This window comes from Rhinatrema bivittatum, chromosome 4 (genome assembly GCF_901001135.1).
Source record: "Rhinatrema bivittatum chromosome 4, aRhiBiv1.1, whole genome shotgun sequence".
Lineage (NCBI taxonomy): Eukaryota > Metazoa > Chordata > Amphibia > Gymnophiona > Rhinatrematidae > Rhinatrema > Rhinatrema bivittatum.
Genome location: NC_042618.1, coordinates 133248734 through 133264199, shown reverse-complemented (window position 1 = coordinate 133264199; position 15466 = coordinate 133248734). Strand labels below are relative to the sequence as shown.

The following is a 15466-nucleotide window of genomic DNA, read 5'->3' as shown; positions in this document are numbered from 1 at the left end:
GCCTAAAACAGGAGCTTAGGCATCTGGAATAGGCATTCCAGAGTATACTGCATAACACAGAGATGAGCAGACCACAGAATACCAACCTATATAAAAAAAAACAGACTAATTGTAGTGGATCCACTTTTAATATATACTGCAATATGCTCTGAGCAGCCAAAACCTAGAAGTTAACTCATCCAGTTACCCAGGTGAAATATGGGAAATTCTGTTCAGGCATTTCACTTTTTACTCAGTACCAAACAGCTCAGAAGAACAGTGTAGCTAAACTACTTTATATTCAGGATATATCTTTTTTTTTTTTTTTTAAATTATTTAGAAATAGAATTTCTCTGGTGCATACCAGTCATAGTTCTCCCTTCCCAGCTGCTTTCTGAGCCTCACAAGATCCGGTCAGCATAGCTGATAACTGATGGTTTGTCATCTGTTTCAGGTTTTTATTTTATGTTGGCATATTTGTCTAAAAAGCTGAAACATTATTTGAAATAACCTTCTGATATGTTTACTATTGTATAGGGAGCCACAGTGCGTAATGAGCTGGATTCGGTGATCATCAGTCGGATAGTGAAAGGAGGTGCAGCAGAGAAGAGCAGATTATTACATGAGGGGGATGAAGTGCTTGAGATTAATGGCATTGAGATACGCGGAAAAGATGTGAATGAGGTTTTTGAGTTGTTGGTAAGTTGAACAGAACTGTAAAGCCTGCATTTTATTTTTCTTCTTCCCTTACAGACCTTCATAAACGTTTCTATGTAGTTCTCCTCAAAAGCCCACTATACAAAGCATCCATTCTACTGCATTCCATTTTATTCATCATTCTTTAGCTTCCTTTAGCCAGGGAAGATGATACATCTTCCCTGGCTAAAGGAAGCTATCATCTTCCCTCCCATCTTGTATGTGTTACTGGTAGTACTACCCAGAAACTGAGTGTACCACATACAAGCCACTCCCAGACACAACCAGTCTAAGGAAATGTGAGCCTGAACTAGGAAGTGAACCTAAGTACTAAGGATACTGCCACTGTGATTCTTATAGAGGTGCCTCTTCATAGAATATCTTGGGTCATGAACTTCTCAAACTACAAAGAAATAAAGATCAGCAAACAAGATGTAAGTGCTAATTTGTAATTGAATTAATTGGTTTGAGATCCATATTCAAAAAGCTAGTGAGTGGGTAAGTTTTCAGGTAAAGTTCCCTGGATAACTTTATCTGGATATTCAGTGGAAAATAATGTACCTAGATAACTTTATACCTACTATTTGTGTGGGCCAACTTTTTTACACAGATTTAGGGCCGGATTTTCTAAACTATCGTAGCTCTGTGAATTGGGCGGTACTGGGAGGCGGGCCTGCAAAAGCCGGCAGCGATCGCACTTCCGCGGTGCAATTGCTGCCGGCTTTCGCACCCAATAGCACCACTGGCAGCGATAAGGTGTCCTACCTTTTCGTCGTCAGCGATCTCATTGCCCTGATGCTGCCCCGACTCCTCCCCTTCCGGTGCGGACTCCGCCCCGATTTAGCTATCACACGCGATCCCTTTAGAAAATGACCCCCTTAGTTAAGTAGTGCTGAATATGGCATTATCTAGCTAAATATATTAGTTTGCCCTTGCCGCATCTCCATCTTCACTCCTTTTTTTTATCTGGGTAACTTGTCTGCATAAAACGTTTGTGCGGACAGTTACCCAGAAGAAGAGGAGACATTTTTAAAGGGGAAGATTTAATATGGATAAAAGGCAATTTTACTTTTATAAATCTTTTGAATATGGAGCTCTTTTTGACTAGCTTTCAATCATTTTATTTTATACTTAATTTACCAAGGTATTGTAAGATGATGTCTAAATCAAAAAGTAGTGTGGTTGCTATGTTACTGCATTTGGATATATATAGAAATAAAGTGAACAAGCTATAGGTGATATCTTTTTATTTAATTAATACATTTGTGACTATCTTTTGAAAACTATACTCCTTTCATCAAGTCAGAATGATGAAAGGCACATAGCTCTCAAAAGCTAGTCAGAAAAGTATTAGGTTAATACAGTAAAAAGGTATTGCCTACAAGTTGTTGAACTTGATTTCTTGAATATAGAAGTAAATTTTAGGTTGAACTGACAAGTCAACCACATCTCTGTCTGAATGAATCATCGTTCACTCAGCTCTTAATTTCTTCTTGCTATGTCCCATGCTAAGTCACTGTGTTTGACCATGGCTGTTAGGATTCTTTGGAAGTTTGAGAATCATACCCAGAGATATCTTGCTGGATTTCTTCAGTAGGCCCCTTGGACTTGTGCAGTAGGTTACTGAAGGTATTCTGCTTTTCCTTACAGGCTGACATGCATGGCACTCTGACATTTGTACTGATTCCCAGTCAGCAGACCAGGCCACCACCTGTCAAGGAGTCTGTGGTAGGTGATCTGCTACTTTCTGATATCCAGATGATATTCTGTTATATGTTTTTGTTTTAAATTGTCATTTACTCGTACAAAATAACTTTCATGCAACAGGCTCATTCATTCCATGCTGTTCATTTAAAAAAAAATAAATTCAGTGTGCATTTAGATATAGTCTTTTAATATAGCAGAATAGTTCTTATATATAATATATATAATCTTTATTTTTGCTTACGCAATTTATTTTCAAAGAAATAAATTCATTGTCACTTATAATAGTGAATAGAACCGCATAATGAGCCTGTGTCAAAGGAACAAGCTGTCCACAATTCACCATCACAAAAGCTACATTATACTATAATGTTCGAGCATAAATGTTTTCAAAGCAATTCTGACCTGAAAGGCTTTCCCAAATCACACCACCTCTCCCAGTCTCTTTAATCTATTCATGTATAGTGCTCTCTGTTATTGTGGTCAACAGAGGCATCTCTCCTTTTGCCAGAGTGAGTGCCCTTTGGGGATTCTGGAAACTTTAGAACAACAAAGTAATTCGATGCAGACATTGCAAGAGGCAGCCTTCTAATAGACAGGCACTAGACATTTAGAGACACATTGAAGTTTTTGGTGAAAACAAAGCAAACTGAAGTGCAAAAAAGCTGCAAGGCCATTTTCTTAGTGTTCAGACGGGTGAATCCAGAGCCAGTGGGTTCTCCTAGGACAAGCAGGATGGTAGTCTTCACACATGGGCGACATCATCAGATGGAGCCTGTCACGGTAAACTTATGTCAAGGTTTCTAGAAACTTTGGCTGGCACACTAAGCATGCACAGCTTGCCACTATCCATGCTCTTTTCCGCGCAGCTTTTGCCTCGCAGTTGTGGAGCTGCTGTCTTCAGAATTTTTATCCGGTCGTTTTTTTTTATTTGTCTATGCCAGGTCCCTCTTCTCCCTGTTAGTGCCTGTATAGGGTGATGCGGTAAGTTTTTCTTGTTCTTTGCAATCGATTCCCGACAGTGTCGCTCTTCAGTGGCCACTGGTCATCAACCGCTTGCCAGCTCTTTTTTATGGCATCGGGGTTTCACCGATGCTCCCAGTGCCCGCGTCCATTACAGATCCGCACAAAGTCTTTATCCTCTGCCTGGGGGAGTCGCACGACGGTCGGGGGTGTTCTTTTGCAAGGGTCATTGGGCCCGTTTGGATAAGATGGAGAAGCTTTTCGGGCCTAAAAGTCTATTCTTCAAGGAAAATCAGGATGGTAGTCCTCACACATGGGTGATATCATCTGATGGAGCCTGGCATGCCACTAACCACATGTCCACACAGGGGTCCCTCTTCAGTCTCTTCCTTTCCATGAAGCTGCTGCCTCACGGTCGTGAGCTCGTGCTTCTTTTTCACGGTTTTCTGAAATTTGCTGTTCTCGCGTTACGTAGGGTCCCTCGTATTTTTTTGTCGATTCTGCTCTGTGACCTGGTAAGTTCTTCATTCATTCACGTTCAATTGCCGACTGTTTCATCTCCGGTGTCTGCCGACCATCAACCGCGTGCCACGTACTTTTTCCCGTTGGCATCGACCGGTTTTCGCCGGTGCCCCCGGAATATGTCCATCACAGACCCCCATGAGGTCTGCATCCTCTGCCTGGGGGCATCTCACAATGTCGGCGGTTGTGACCTCTGTGCCAAAATGACCCTGAAGGGCCGTCTGGCACATCTCGACAAAATGGAAAAATTATTCGGCTCCAAAAGACTCAATCTGTTGTCAGCTTCGGGGACCTCCACCAAACTCGGGAAGGAGGTTCCAATTTTGAAGCTGTTGGGATTGCCTCCACAATAGAGACTGGAGCCGGGGACCGACTGCAGTTTTTGTCATCTCGATCCTGTTCCTCGCGGTATCCCTCGGTCCTGGGAAAAGACTAGGGTGATCATCGTGAACAGTCGAAGAAACATCAGCATCGGTCATTATCCTCTAAGCCAGACCATGGGCAGACATCGACATCAGTGCTTCCTCCGAAGCGGTCTTAGATGGAGAAAGCAATTCCCTCCGACCCCTCTGAAGCCTCCAGGCGGCCTCCACCAACACCAGTGGAGAGCTCTGAGCCTCCCCAGGGGATGTCCTGATTTCGCCTCAAGCCATTTTGTTCTCGGCTGCCTTTGAAGAGGAGTTGGAGAGGCGCGTGCGGTTGGCAGTCGGCCGGGCCCTGCAGGGCTTCGAGCCTTTGGTTCCACTGGGACTGCCATCACCGCAGGAATTGTCTCTACTGGTGCTTGTGCTTTTACTGGAACGGCTCAATATGCTGCTGTGTGTTCTACCGATGCAGCCAGCAATGGTGCCCCAAGCCTCTTCGTGGCTGAAGGTGCACCGCTGCCTCCGCCAACAGCCCCCATACCGGTGAGCGACGACTCTGAGGAGGAAGGGCCATCAGGTTTGATGGCGTCTCGGGGATGCATGGTGCTCCGCCAGCTTCCCTAGGGCCATCAGGGTCGATGCCTTTGGTGCCACCATTCCTTCTGCTGGTGGACCCGTCTGCGCTCCTAAGGCCTCGAGGTCCATCGATGCCTCCAGCTCCTCCTTCGGTGCCTTTGAGGCCTACACCTCAACTGTTGTTGGGTCTTTCACCACCCCTCCCCCCGCCCCCCTCCCTGCATCCTCGGAAGCACGCATTGAGGGGGTGGCCCCTTATGACCCCTGGGGAGGAGAGGTGTCCATGTCCTCCACTGAGGAATCAGAGGATCTGCCTTCAGAGCCCTCTCCACTGGATTTGTCTGCACCAGATCAGATCCTCCCCTGGAGGATCTCTCCTTCGCAGGATTTGTAAAAGCCATGGCAGATTCGGTGCCTTTCCAGCTTTTAACAGAGCAGGACACCAGGCACAAGATGCTCACGATTCTGCAATTCATGGATGCCCCGAAAGAGATGGAGGCAGTGCCAGTCCATGACATCTTCAAGGAGCTGGTAGTCCGCCTTTGGGAGCACCCCAACTCGGTGCCATCGGTGAACTGGAAGATGGACACAGTTTACTTAGTCCAGCCTACCACCGGGTTCAAGCACCATCAACTCCCCCACCAATCAGTGGTGAAAGAATCAGCCTTGAAGAAGGCAAAGAGGATCCGCACCCACACCTTGGCTCCCCCAGGGCGAGAGCATAGGGGTCTCGATGCCTTTGGATGCCGGGTGTTTCAGGGTGCAATGTTAATTGCACAAATTGCTTGCTATCAATTGTATATGTGGCAGTACTCCAGGAACCTCTGGAAATAGGCCCTTGAATTTAGGGGCTGCCTACCACACCAATTCCAGGAGGATTTCCAAAAAATTGTCCAGCAGGGCCTGGAGTGCGATAAGCATGAAGTTTGCTCTGCTTATCATGTCTTTTAAGACAGCCATGAAAACTGCTGAGGTAGGCATCAGGGCCCGGTGGCCAGTGTGGCTACATGCCTTAGACTTACGCCCTGAAATCCAGGACCGTCTGGCTGACTTGCCTTGCACAGGGGAGAAAATCTGTTTGGAGACAGAATCAAGGAGGCAGTGGCGCAACTGAAGAACTATCAAACGACCCTTCAGCAATTGTTAGCTAGTACCTCTGACACCCAGCCGCCCAAGAAGCCCCCTCGGCAATATCCAAAGAAGCTGTTCTACCGGCCATGTAAATACTACCCGCCGCCTTGGGCACCCTGAATAACCACAGTTCCACCGCAGAACCCCTCCATGTGGTTTTCACTGGCGGCCAGGGAGCTTGAGCCATCCCTCACCACAGGACACCGACCCCGGTTGGGGGTCGGCTCCAGCTTTTTGCGGACCGATGGACCTGCATAACATCGGAGCTCTGGGTCCTATCCATTGTGCGCCAGGGCTACAGGTTGCACTTCCAGTGAGTTCCACCCCGTTCGCCTCTGTGTCCCCAGTGCAGACCAACAGGGGACTTACCATTGCTTCGGGTAGAGTTCTCCGCCCTCATACTGGCTCGGCGGTCGAACCCATTCCACCAGTCAGCACGACGAGGGATATACTCCAGGTATTTTCTAATCCCCAAGAAGACAAGGGGATTCCGGCTCATTTTGGACCTGAGGGTCTTAAACCGTTTCTTGGTGAAGAAGAAGTTCAAAATGGTTTCGCTGGGCACCTTGCTCCCCCTTCTCAAAGTGGGAGACTGGCCTGCTCCCAAGATCTAAAAGACGCATACACCCACATTCCCAACTTTACGGCAGATCGGCAATACCTCCGATTCCTGGTTGATGGGAGTCACGACCAGTATCACGTTCTGCCCTTTGACCTGGCATCTGCACCCCATGTCTTTACCAAGTGCCTAGCAGTTGTCTGTGCCTATCTTCGGAGACAGGGGATTCATGTCTTCCCGTACATTGAATATTGACTTATCAAGAGCACTTCAGAACAGGGGGTACTGAGTGCCCTGCGCACCTTGATCCAAATTTGGAAACCCTGGGATTTTTGATCAACTATCCAAAATCCCATCTCCAATCATGCTTGCAACTGGACTTCATTGGAGCTCAACTGGACACTGCCCAGGCGAAGGCTTTTCTGCATTGAGAAAGGGCAGAGATCCTTGTGGCTCTCACTCGAGCGGTCTCTGCTTCCTTTCAGGTCTCAGCACACCAGTTTCTCCGATTGCTAGGCCACATGGCAGCGACAGTGCATGTCACCTCCTTTGCTCGGCTGTAAGTGCTCAGGGCGCAGTGGAGCTACATTCTCAATGGTGCCAGGCTTCCCAAGACCTGCATGCGCATGTTCTAATCACCACACTGCTACATCAATCCCTTCAGTGGTGGGCAACTCTAATTTGGAAAAGGGAGTCCCTTTCTGGAGCCCACAGACGCATTTCGGAAGGGGTGGGGAAAATATCTGGAGGATCTCCACATCCAGGGTCTCTGGCCTGCGCAAGAATCAGTCTCAAATCAACTTCCTGGAGCTGCGAGCAATTCGGTATGCACTCCAGGCATTCCGAGAGCAACTCCAGAACAAGGTAGTTCTTGTTCAGTCTGTCAGTCAAGTAGCTATAAGGTTTCTGAACAAACGGGGGAATGGGATCCTTTACCCTCTGTCAGGAGGCAGTCCACATTTGTTCTTGGGCCATCGACAACAGCATCCTCCTCAAGGCAGTGTATCTCCCAGATGTGGACAACACCCTGGCGGACCTCTTGAGCCGTGCCTTTCATCCTCTCTCTGAACAGGACCAGTCCCGATCCTTGCGGCACTCTGCTTAACAAAGCTCTCTCTTCAGAGTAAGTTCCATTTACCATCACACATTGTCTTCTCTTCGTCAACCAGTTTGCAATCCAGGCCACCAACTTGGCACTCACTCCTAAGCTTCTCATTTTATTCACAAGACTGTCAAGCCTCTTTTTTGGATAGAACCACCAGAGATGATAGATTCATCTCCATGAATGGTGGGATGCAGAAAGGGCCTGCCATCCTGCCAAGAGCCAACTCAGTCGAGCTTCTGCTGTACAATGTCTGCATGCCTAACTAAAGAAGGTGCATTGCTGGAAGAGCTGGCATCAATAGGGCCCTCAAATGGGATGATAAACCCTTCTCGGAAACAGTCTGTCAATTTTTGGGCCGCCTTCTTCCTTGGATAACGAGCAAGCCAGACACTCATCACCTTATCTGTCAAGGACCTATCTATTTTTGGCAGTACTCTGTGACATTTTTCATGCATCTACTGGCAGGATGGAGGCGGGGCAGATAGAACAGGCATGTTTAAACTTGCAGTCTTGAAAACTACAGGATGATTTATTGTACCTCCAACAGGTGTTATTGTTGGCCCCAGACACCTTGACCTGACCATTGTGCAGGCCATGGAAGAGCATCAGCATCTGCGGCCTCATTAGTCATCTTTCAGCCATAGCCCTGTGTCCTGGGTGCCCCAAGACATTAAACAATTCTCTTCCATTTTGTCCCTGAAATGCTCATCATAGTTTAACCAGGCCCACCTGTCATACTCCTTGTAGGCCTCAAGAATTGTGTCTGCATAACTCAACATGGAACTGTACTGCATGGGATCATCCTAGCCGATAACACTTATCTATCGCAAAAACGCTCTTGTCCAATTCACTATATTCTCTGGAACCCTTTTGGCTGAGTCTGGTGCTTCATTCCTTCTTTTGCTCTTCTTTTTGTCATCCCTCCTCCTCCTGCCTTCCATAATTCTAATATTTATGTCCACTTCCTGATCTTTTTTTGTAGGGCCTTTTTTTGTAGGGCCGGTTAAGTACGGGGGTCCCTTGGATACCTCATCCCTATCGTCTGTTAGCCTGCATGAGCCCTCCTCTGATGAGCTCTCAGAATAGGAAGAGTTAGAGGAGCTGTCTGAACTAGGATCAGATCTGCTCTTGCCCTTGGCCCTTTACTTGGTTTCGTTGCTACCGCCTCTGTATTGGAGTTAGCCGCCATCCCCATATTCTGTAGACTTACCCTAATCACTCCAATAACTGCGTCCTCAATACGGTCTCTGAGTGGTGCTAGCTAGTTGCTGTCTGGATTCGCCTTGTGTTCGCAACGTTTTTCTGAGAATGGACACCAAAGGTCCTGATGACATCGTAGACACTTGTGGAGATAGATGTTGCATTCTAGTGCAGTACCACAAACCCCTATTTGAATGAAATGAGAAACCAACTGATGATCAATAGTATCAAAGGCCATTGTCGTACCTTAAAAAACAACTAATACTGCTTTGATCATAAAAATTTATCTCTATCCATTCTGTTTATGTGAATACCTTCTTTAAAGCTTTTGGGAACAACAAACTATATTAAATCTAGTAACAGTTCACAATCTGTACACACTTGAACCTGAATTAACCCTTGGAAGTCAGAAAATCTCAACTCTAAGGAAGAAGAAGAAGTATCCAGAGTTATGAACTCCCTTCCTTAAAAAATATTCTTATATACCACCTTCTTTGAGCAAAAGTTTCTGGCAAAGTAGTTTCCTACAAACAAAATACAATAATCAAATAAACTTTGCAAGCTCCAAAAGGTAAAAAGTATTAATAAAAACACACTATATAAATTTGCAGACTTGCATGCATAGCTTGTCTAAACTGGTGTATTTTTTTGTTCCTGTGAGGCTTGTTTTCCGAAGCCTTGTTTTTTGTTTCTTTAGGTGCACGTGAAAGCACATTTTGATTATGATCCTTCTGACGATCCCTACGTTCCCTGCCGAGAGTTAGGGTTGTCATTTCAGAAGGGTGATATTCTCCACGTGATCAGCCAAGAAGACCCAAACTGGTGGCAAGCGTACAGGGACGGAGATGAAGACAATCAGCCTCTGGCAGGCCTCATACCAGGTAGGTTTCAAAAAATGTATTACAGCTCATCTAAAAAAAAAAAAAAAAACAACTATTATGGTCTGTGACTGAGATTGTAACAGTGTGCTTGTTTACCTTTATTCTTGGCATTTACAATTTTATCTGTCTAATTGGTTCCATATGTGCTGTAGTGACTTCTGTAGTTTTCCATTTTTCTTGTAGCTGATTTTTTTTTTCCAGGAGAGACAGACTTTGCATACACCAAGGGTCCAGTATATGTCAGTCATCTCATGCATATTCATTATGGATATCCTGAAAACACAACTGGTTAGGTGTGCCTCCAGGAAAGGATTGGGAAAGATGGCTAAATAGTACATCTCTTGCCTCACTTCCACTGGTAACTTATTCCACAAAGTAGGTGCGAACACAAAAAATGCCCTTCCTTAAACTGACTTTTCTGTTTAACTTTGAGTGATGGAATCTGCAGTATGGCCCCCTTTACTTAATCTTAGACTCCATTAAGAAATATACCTGTTCAGCTTTTCAAACAAATATAATGGATCATTTCCCATCATAGTTCCAAACACCAAGGCTAGAATGGAGACAGTTACCTTAGTGTGGCAGGAAGTTAGCTTCTGGCTAGAACATGCACTCAATTTATAGACTTATACCCGCCACAGAAAGTGTCTCCAGGGGCATATGACCAGGAGAGATGGGTTAAAACTGCGTAATACCAGAAGAGGGAGAGGCCAGCGCCTGAGGGACTGACCTGACAGGACTGGATGGGGCTGAGGACTGTGCCTGAAGAAAGGATTGCAATCCCTGAAAGAATTCAACCCATGAAAAGGTAGAAGAATCCTTGCCAAAACCAGGAGGCACTTCCACGGTGCCCACTGAGCTGCCATTCCCTGCTAAGGAACCAAAAAAGGGAGTTCCAATATCAGGCAATTCTCCTGACCCAACTTTACCCATAACCTCATCAGGCTGGGAAGAATTAGGCTTAGTAAAAATCAGAGGAAGATAATTCTCCCTGAGCCTCTAAACAGCATTGGCACAAGTTGGAGGGCACGACAGGCTGAGACACCCAAATATGATAGGTGGCGCACAAGGCAAAGCGCTTAGGTTTCTTAGCTATAGGTGCCATCATATTTTTATTTATTTATTTTTATATGCATCCAAAATGTAGGCGTCCAAGCCTAGGCGCCTCAACTTAAGCGCAAACAAACGTACGCCCAATTTGTGCACACATGATAAGTATGCATCCAAGCCGGACGCTGCTTAACCTGGACACCCAAGCCGACACTCAACTAAGCGTCCAAAACCTGCACCGCTAAACTGCCATCCTACAGAGGGCAGCCGAACGCGTAAGCAAAAGCACGTGAAAACACTGTCGCGACTTACCATGCGGCATGCAGTGGAAAAACCTTGGAGCGGGGCTTAGCCAAAAGAGGTTCCTCAACCCATCAGGCTGCCCCCTGTACCTGAACTTCCCACCGGGGGAGACAACCGTTGGAACGGCGCGCTGAGCTCGGAGACCGGGGAAGCCCTAAACAACCCTCCTTCACTGTCACTGTAAAGTTGTTTGTTTTTTTGTTTTTTTTAAACTTACTGGAGCTCAGCCCTTCCCGGTCTCCAGCTGAGGGGGGAGAGGGCATCTGCCATCATTGCCATGCTCGGTTTCCTGCACTGGCTGCCTTTAAGCTTTACAATCTGCTAAGTCCACGCTGGCTGAAAAACCAGCTACCAGACCAAGGCACACATCTGAGGGACCATGGAAATCACCTCAGGAATTCTCAACCTGGGAGGGACCGTTTGGTATCAGCGCAGGAGAGTGGGGCAATCAATTCTTTTTATTTTTAAAATCTCCTTCTAAAATCTGAAACAATCCCCAGTCGGGAGATGCAAGTCCATCATCTGTTGGAGAAGGAGAATACTGGCAGGCTAATGTCACTGCAGGGGTATATATACTGTGACATCAGGTTGCTCCATCTCCATCTGCTGGTAAAGGTGCATAACCCACTGGTCCTGAATCCATCTATCCACATGTAATGGTCACATACCTGTAAATGTACACAAACATTTTCACTCTGGTACTAATGAATATGGAGCTCAGAACAATGTATACAATGAAAATCTTACTACCAAATGAGTGTCTTATAAAGTCCTCCTGAATATAAAGGGCTCTATTAGACCTAACAGTAGAAAGACTAGGGGACACTCCATGAAGTTAGCATGGGGCACATTTAAAACTAATCGGAGAAAGTTCTTTTTTACTCAACGCACAATTAAACTCTGGAATTTGTTGCCAGCGGATGTGGTTAGTGCAGTTAGTATAGCTGTGTTTAAAAAGGACTGGGTAAGTTCTTGGAGGAGAAGTCCATTACCTGCTATTAAGTTCACTTAAAGAATAGCCACTGCCATTATCAATGTAACATGGAATAGACTTAGTTTTTGGGTACTTGCCGTCTGGTGACCTGCAAGGTTATAGGAGCTCGGTTGGGTGGTGAACCTAACCAAGAGCAGTCTTCAACCATCTCAGTCGTTGGAGTATATGGGTGTGTGCTTTGACACAAAGCAGGACAAAGTTTTTCTACCAGAAGCTCGTATTCAAAAGTTGATGTCTCAAATGCGTATGTTAGTGAGCACTATATGCGTGACAATGTGGTCCTATCTACAGGTATTTGGGTTGATGGTGGCAACCCTGGAAGTGGTACCTTGGACAAGGGCATATATGTGTCCACTTCAGCGCTCCCTGTTGTCTCGTTGGAAGCCACAGTTTCAGGACTATTTGATTTGGCTCCACCTGCCAATGGGAGTCTGCTCTCACCTCTAGTGGTGGTTGCAAGCGGATCAGCTGAGAAAGGGAGTTTCGCTGACATTGCCGGACTGGTTGGTTCTCACGACAGATGCGAGCCTCCAAGGTTGGGGATCTCACTGTCAGGAATTAACGGCGCAAGGGCACTTGAATACAGAGGAGTCTCTCTGGAACATCATTCGCTGAAAACCCAGGCAGTCCAGTTGGCGTGCTTGCAGTTCAGCAGCAGACTACAGGGTCGAGGGGTCTGAATAATGTCAGACAACTCAACGACGGTGGCTTACATCAATCAGCAGGCAGGAACCAAGGACCAGCAGGTATCACAGGAGATAGACAGGTGCCTAAAGTGGTGTCAGATTTTCACTTGAATTAGTCCATTTCCTTGCTGTCCTTGGATAAAGAAAGATATGCAGAAGAATATCGCCTGTTGGATCCCTTGGATGTCGAGACATGTAGTGAGGTATCTGGAGGGTTCTAAACCTTTCCGAAAGAATATGGGAAGAGAAAATTATTTAAAATATCCCATAATTCTTCCTAGGTTATGTTTGGTTTTTTTTCAGAAATTAGTTTATAAATTAGGAAAGCTTCAGTGCCGGAGGCATCTGATTGGTTCATGCCTTCATCATCGTCTCAGTGTATATTTGTTTTGAAAAGGGATTGGTTAGGCATGTGGAGCCAAGAGATTAACATTTGTAGTCCTATAATTAAAAAGGGGCCAGTGTAATAAGATACACTGATATTAGTGCAGATTTTTACTCTGTTTTAGTATGCATTTTCCCCACAGGTAATTAACTCTGGTATTTAACAGGGGTTTTAACTCCTAAAAATGTGCACTAAAACAGGACTAAAAATTAGCACAAATGCAAACAAATCCCATGTAAAAGAAGGCCTTAGTTATTCCCCAGCAATGCAAGGAGTTGCATTAAAGGGCAGACAGGTTAAAAGCACGTTTTCTTAAAACTGAAAATCTAGCTCCTAGGTTAAAGCAGGAGTGAAACTTAACTTGCATTGCTGGTGGCCATGTTATGCTATTGTGCTCAGTGTTGTAGAAGCACACTAAGAACATAAGAAGAACATACTACTACATGAACACAGCAGTGTCAACCAGAATTGTAAGTTAACTTTAATTTCATCTCAGATCCAGGAGTTAAATATCCAGCATTGTGTTAGCCAAAAGCAATTTCAATTGATCCATCCATGCACATGCCATGTATCACTCACACCCTATCCCCCTCTTACAACACTAATTCCCACACAAACACATATGGGGGAGGGGCAGGGAGAGGGCTACAAAATGGACAGTGTAAAGGGGAGAGAGTGCATACACAGATGCCACACCTCACCTCTGAGACACAGGGCCAGTCTCACAAACAATGCCTTTGTGCCACAATACCAGTGTATATTCAACTGTAAGTGCATGCCACATTGTGGCAAGGCGTGGCAAGTAAAACTGAAGTGTAAGCTCTTTGGGGATGACACCTACAGCTGGACAGTATGCACTGGAGACCTTGCATGCAAGATTGCATCTTGACTTGGCATATTTTTCCATGCAAGGCATGCCAAGTGAAATGAAAGGGTAAGCTTTCTTTAGCAGGCACCTACAGCCATAAGGTTCATGCTCTTTTATGCCCTAGTCAGGGTGTGCAGCACAAAAAGTGCTTAGTGTTCAGCTGAAGTATCTTCCCCAATGAGCATACTCTTTGATTTCACTTGGCATGCCTTGCGTGCAAGATTTGTGCTCAAGTTGAGATGCCCAGCACCAGTCTTGCATGCAAGGCTATTCTGGTCTCACTCCTTGCAACTTCAAGCATTTTCCTTCCTACTCAGGTTTTAAAGCACTTTTCTGTATTAGTGCAGATTTTTCAGGGAAACTCACATTAAGGTGCGTGTTTTTCGTTTAGCACATATGTTTTTCTTTTTGATTTGCATCCCATTAGCTTACTGCATCCCGCGGTACTGCTGGTATCTACTGCACGCATTAACCAAAACACATGCTGAAGTTTAAGTCCTGTTTTAGAGCAGGTTTTACTACATCGGCCCTAAAATAATTTAGGCATCCTGTGATTTCTTCCTGAAACTAGTTATTACCACAGGAGTTCATTTTGTTTAAGCATGTATTATAAGAGTGCCAAATTGTGTGCAGTTTTATATAAAAATGTTATTTTTGTAAACTTTAAAAAGATTTTTGGCAATGTTCTCCTGTGGTAGATGCTGCTTTTTTTCTGCGTTTCAGAAATATATTAATATTGAAGCAATCTTTCGGCAGAACTGCCCAAAAAGCCGGCAATGAACAAATGATTTGACAGGGTAGGTAGTACTAGTACACAAGTATATGCACCAGAGCAAGGTAGTAATAACTTGATTTTCTTCTATAATATGGAAAATAATGTTTCGGAAGCAGGTAATATTTGCTAGTCCCAGCCTTGGCCTCAACACTTCAAACTAGCCCAAGAATGCAGAGGGGTATTAACTTTCTCATTAAGAGGTGGTTTTACCTCCTGTGGGTGTGTACTGCTGCAAAATAAAGGTGAAAAGCTAGTTCCATGTTATATGGAATAGGCTGAATCTGTCCTGGTGTGATTCTGCTACAAGACATATTTTTGCTTTTCTTTAGAAAATGAACCTACAAATTCGTAGATGTAATGATTAGAACCAAGGAACTGGTTAAACTTGTCTATCATGTCATGGTCCTGTCTTAAATATAATAGAGGTTTATGTCCCTGGAAAATATTTCATCTGAATCTACTCTGGGTCATCAGAGTTAATACTGCATTAAGTAAGGTGCATTGCAACCAACAAATCTGAATATAAGTTTTCTCTGCTTGCAAATTGAAAGTTGACATTATAAGCTCTAATTGCTTGATCAACTACTGGTTTTAAAGATGTCAGGGTTGTGGTTTAATTTATTCTCTTTTGTAAAAGGTTGTTTGCCATATTAAAATCTTTGGCTATGGGTGAGGCCTTAGATGATTCTATGGCCCCTATCATCCAATCCCAATGGCCAGTTTG

At 45.0% G+C, this 15466-nt stretch overlaps 1 protein-coding gene across 6 annotated transcripts in view; it reads left to right on the top strand.

Moving 5' to 3' along the window:
* The window catches only part of MPP5 (membrane palmitoylated protein 5), a 246730-nt gene that overhangs the window by 197678 nt on the left and 33586 nt on the right, over positions 1-15466 (top strand). For all 6 annotated transcript variants that reach the window (XM_029598872.1, XM_029598870.1, XM_029598868.1 and 3 more), the window contains 3 exons: positions 517-678; positions 2326-2403; positions 9498-9681. In XM_029598872.1, the coding sequence (XP_029454732.1) occupies positions 517-678; positions 2326-2403; positions 9498-9681 (424 nt within the window). The remainder of the gene's footprint in view (positions 1-516; positions 679-2325; positions 2404-9497; positions 9682-15466) is intronic.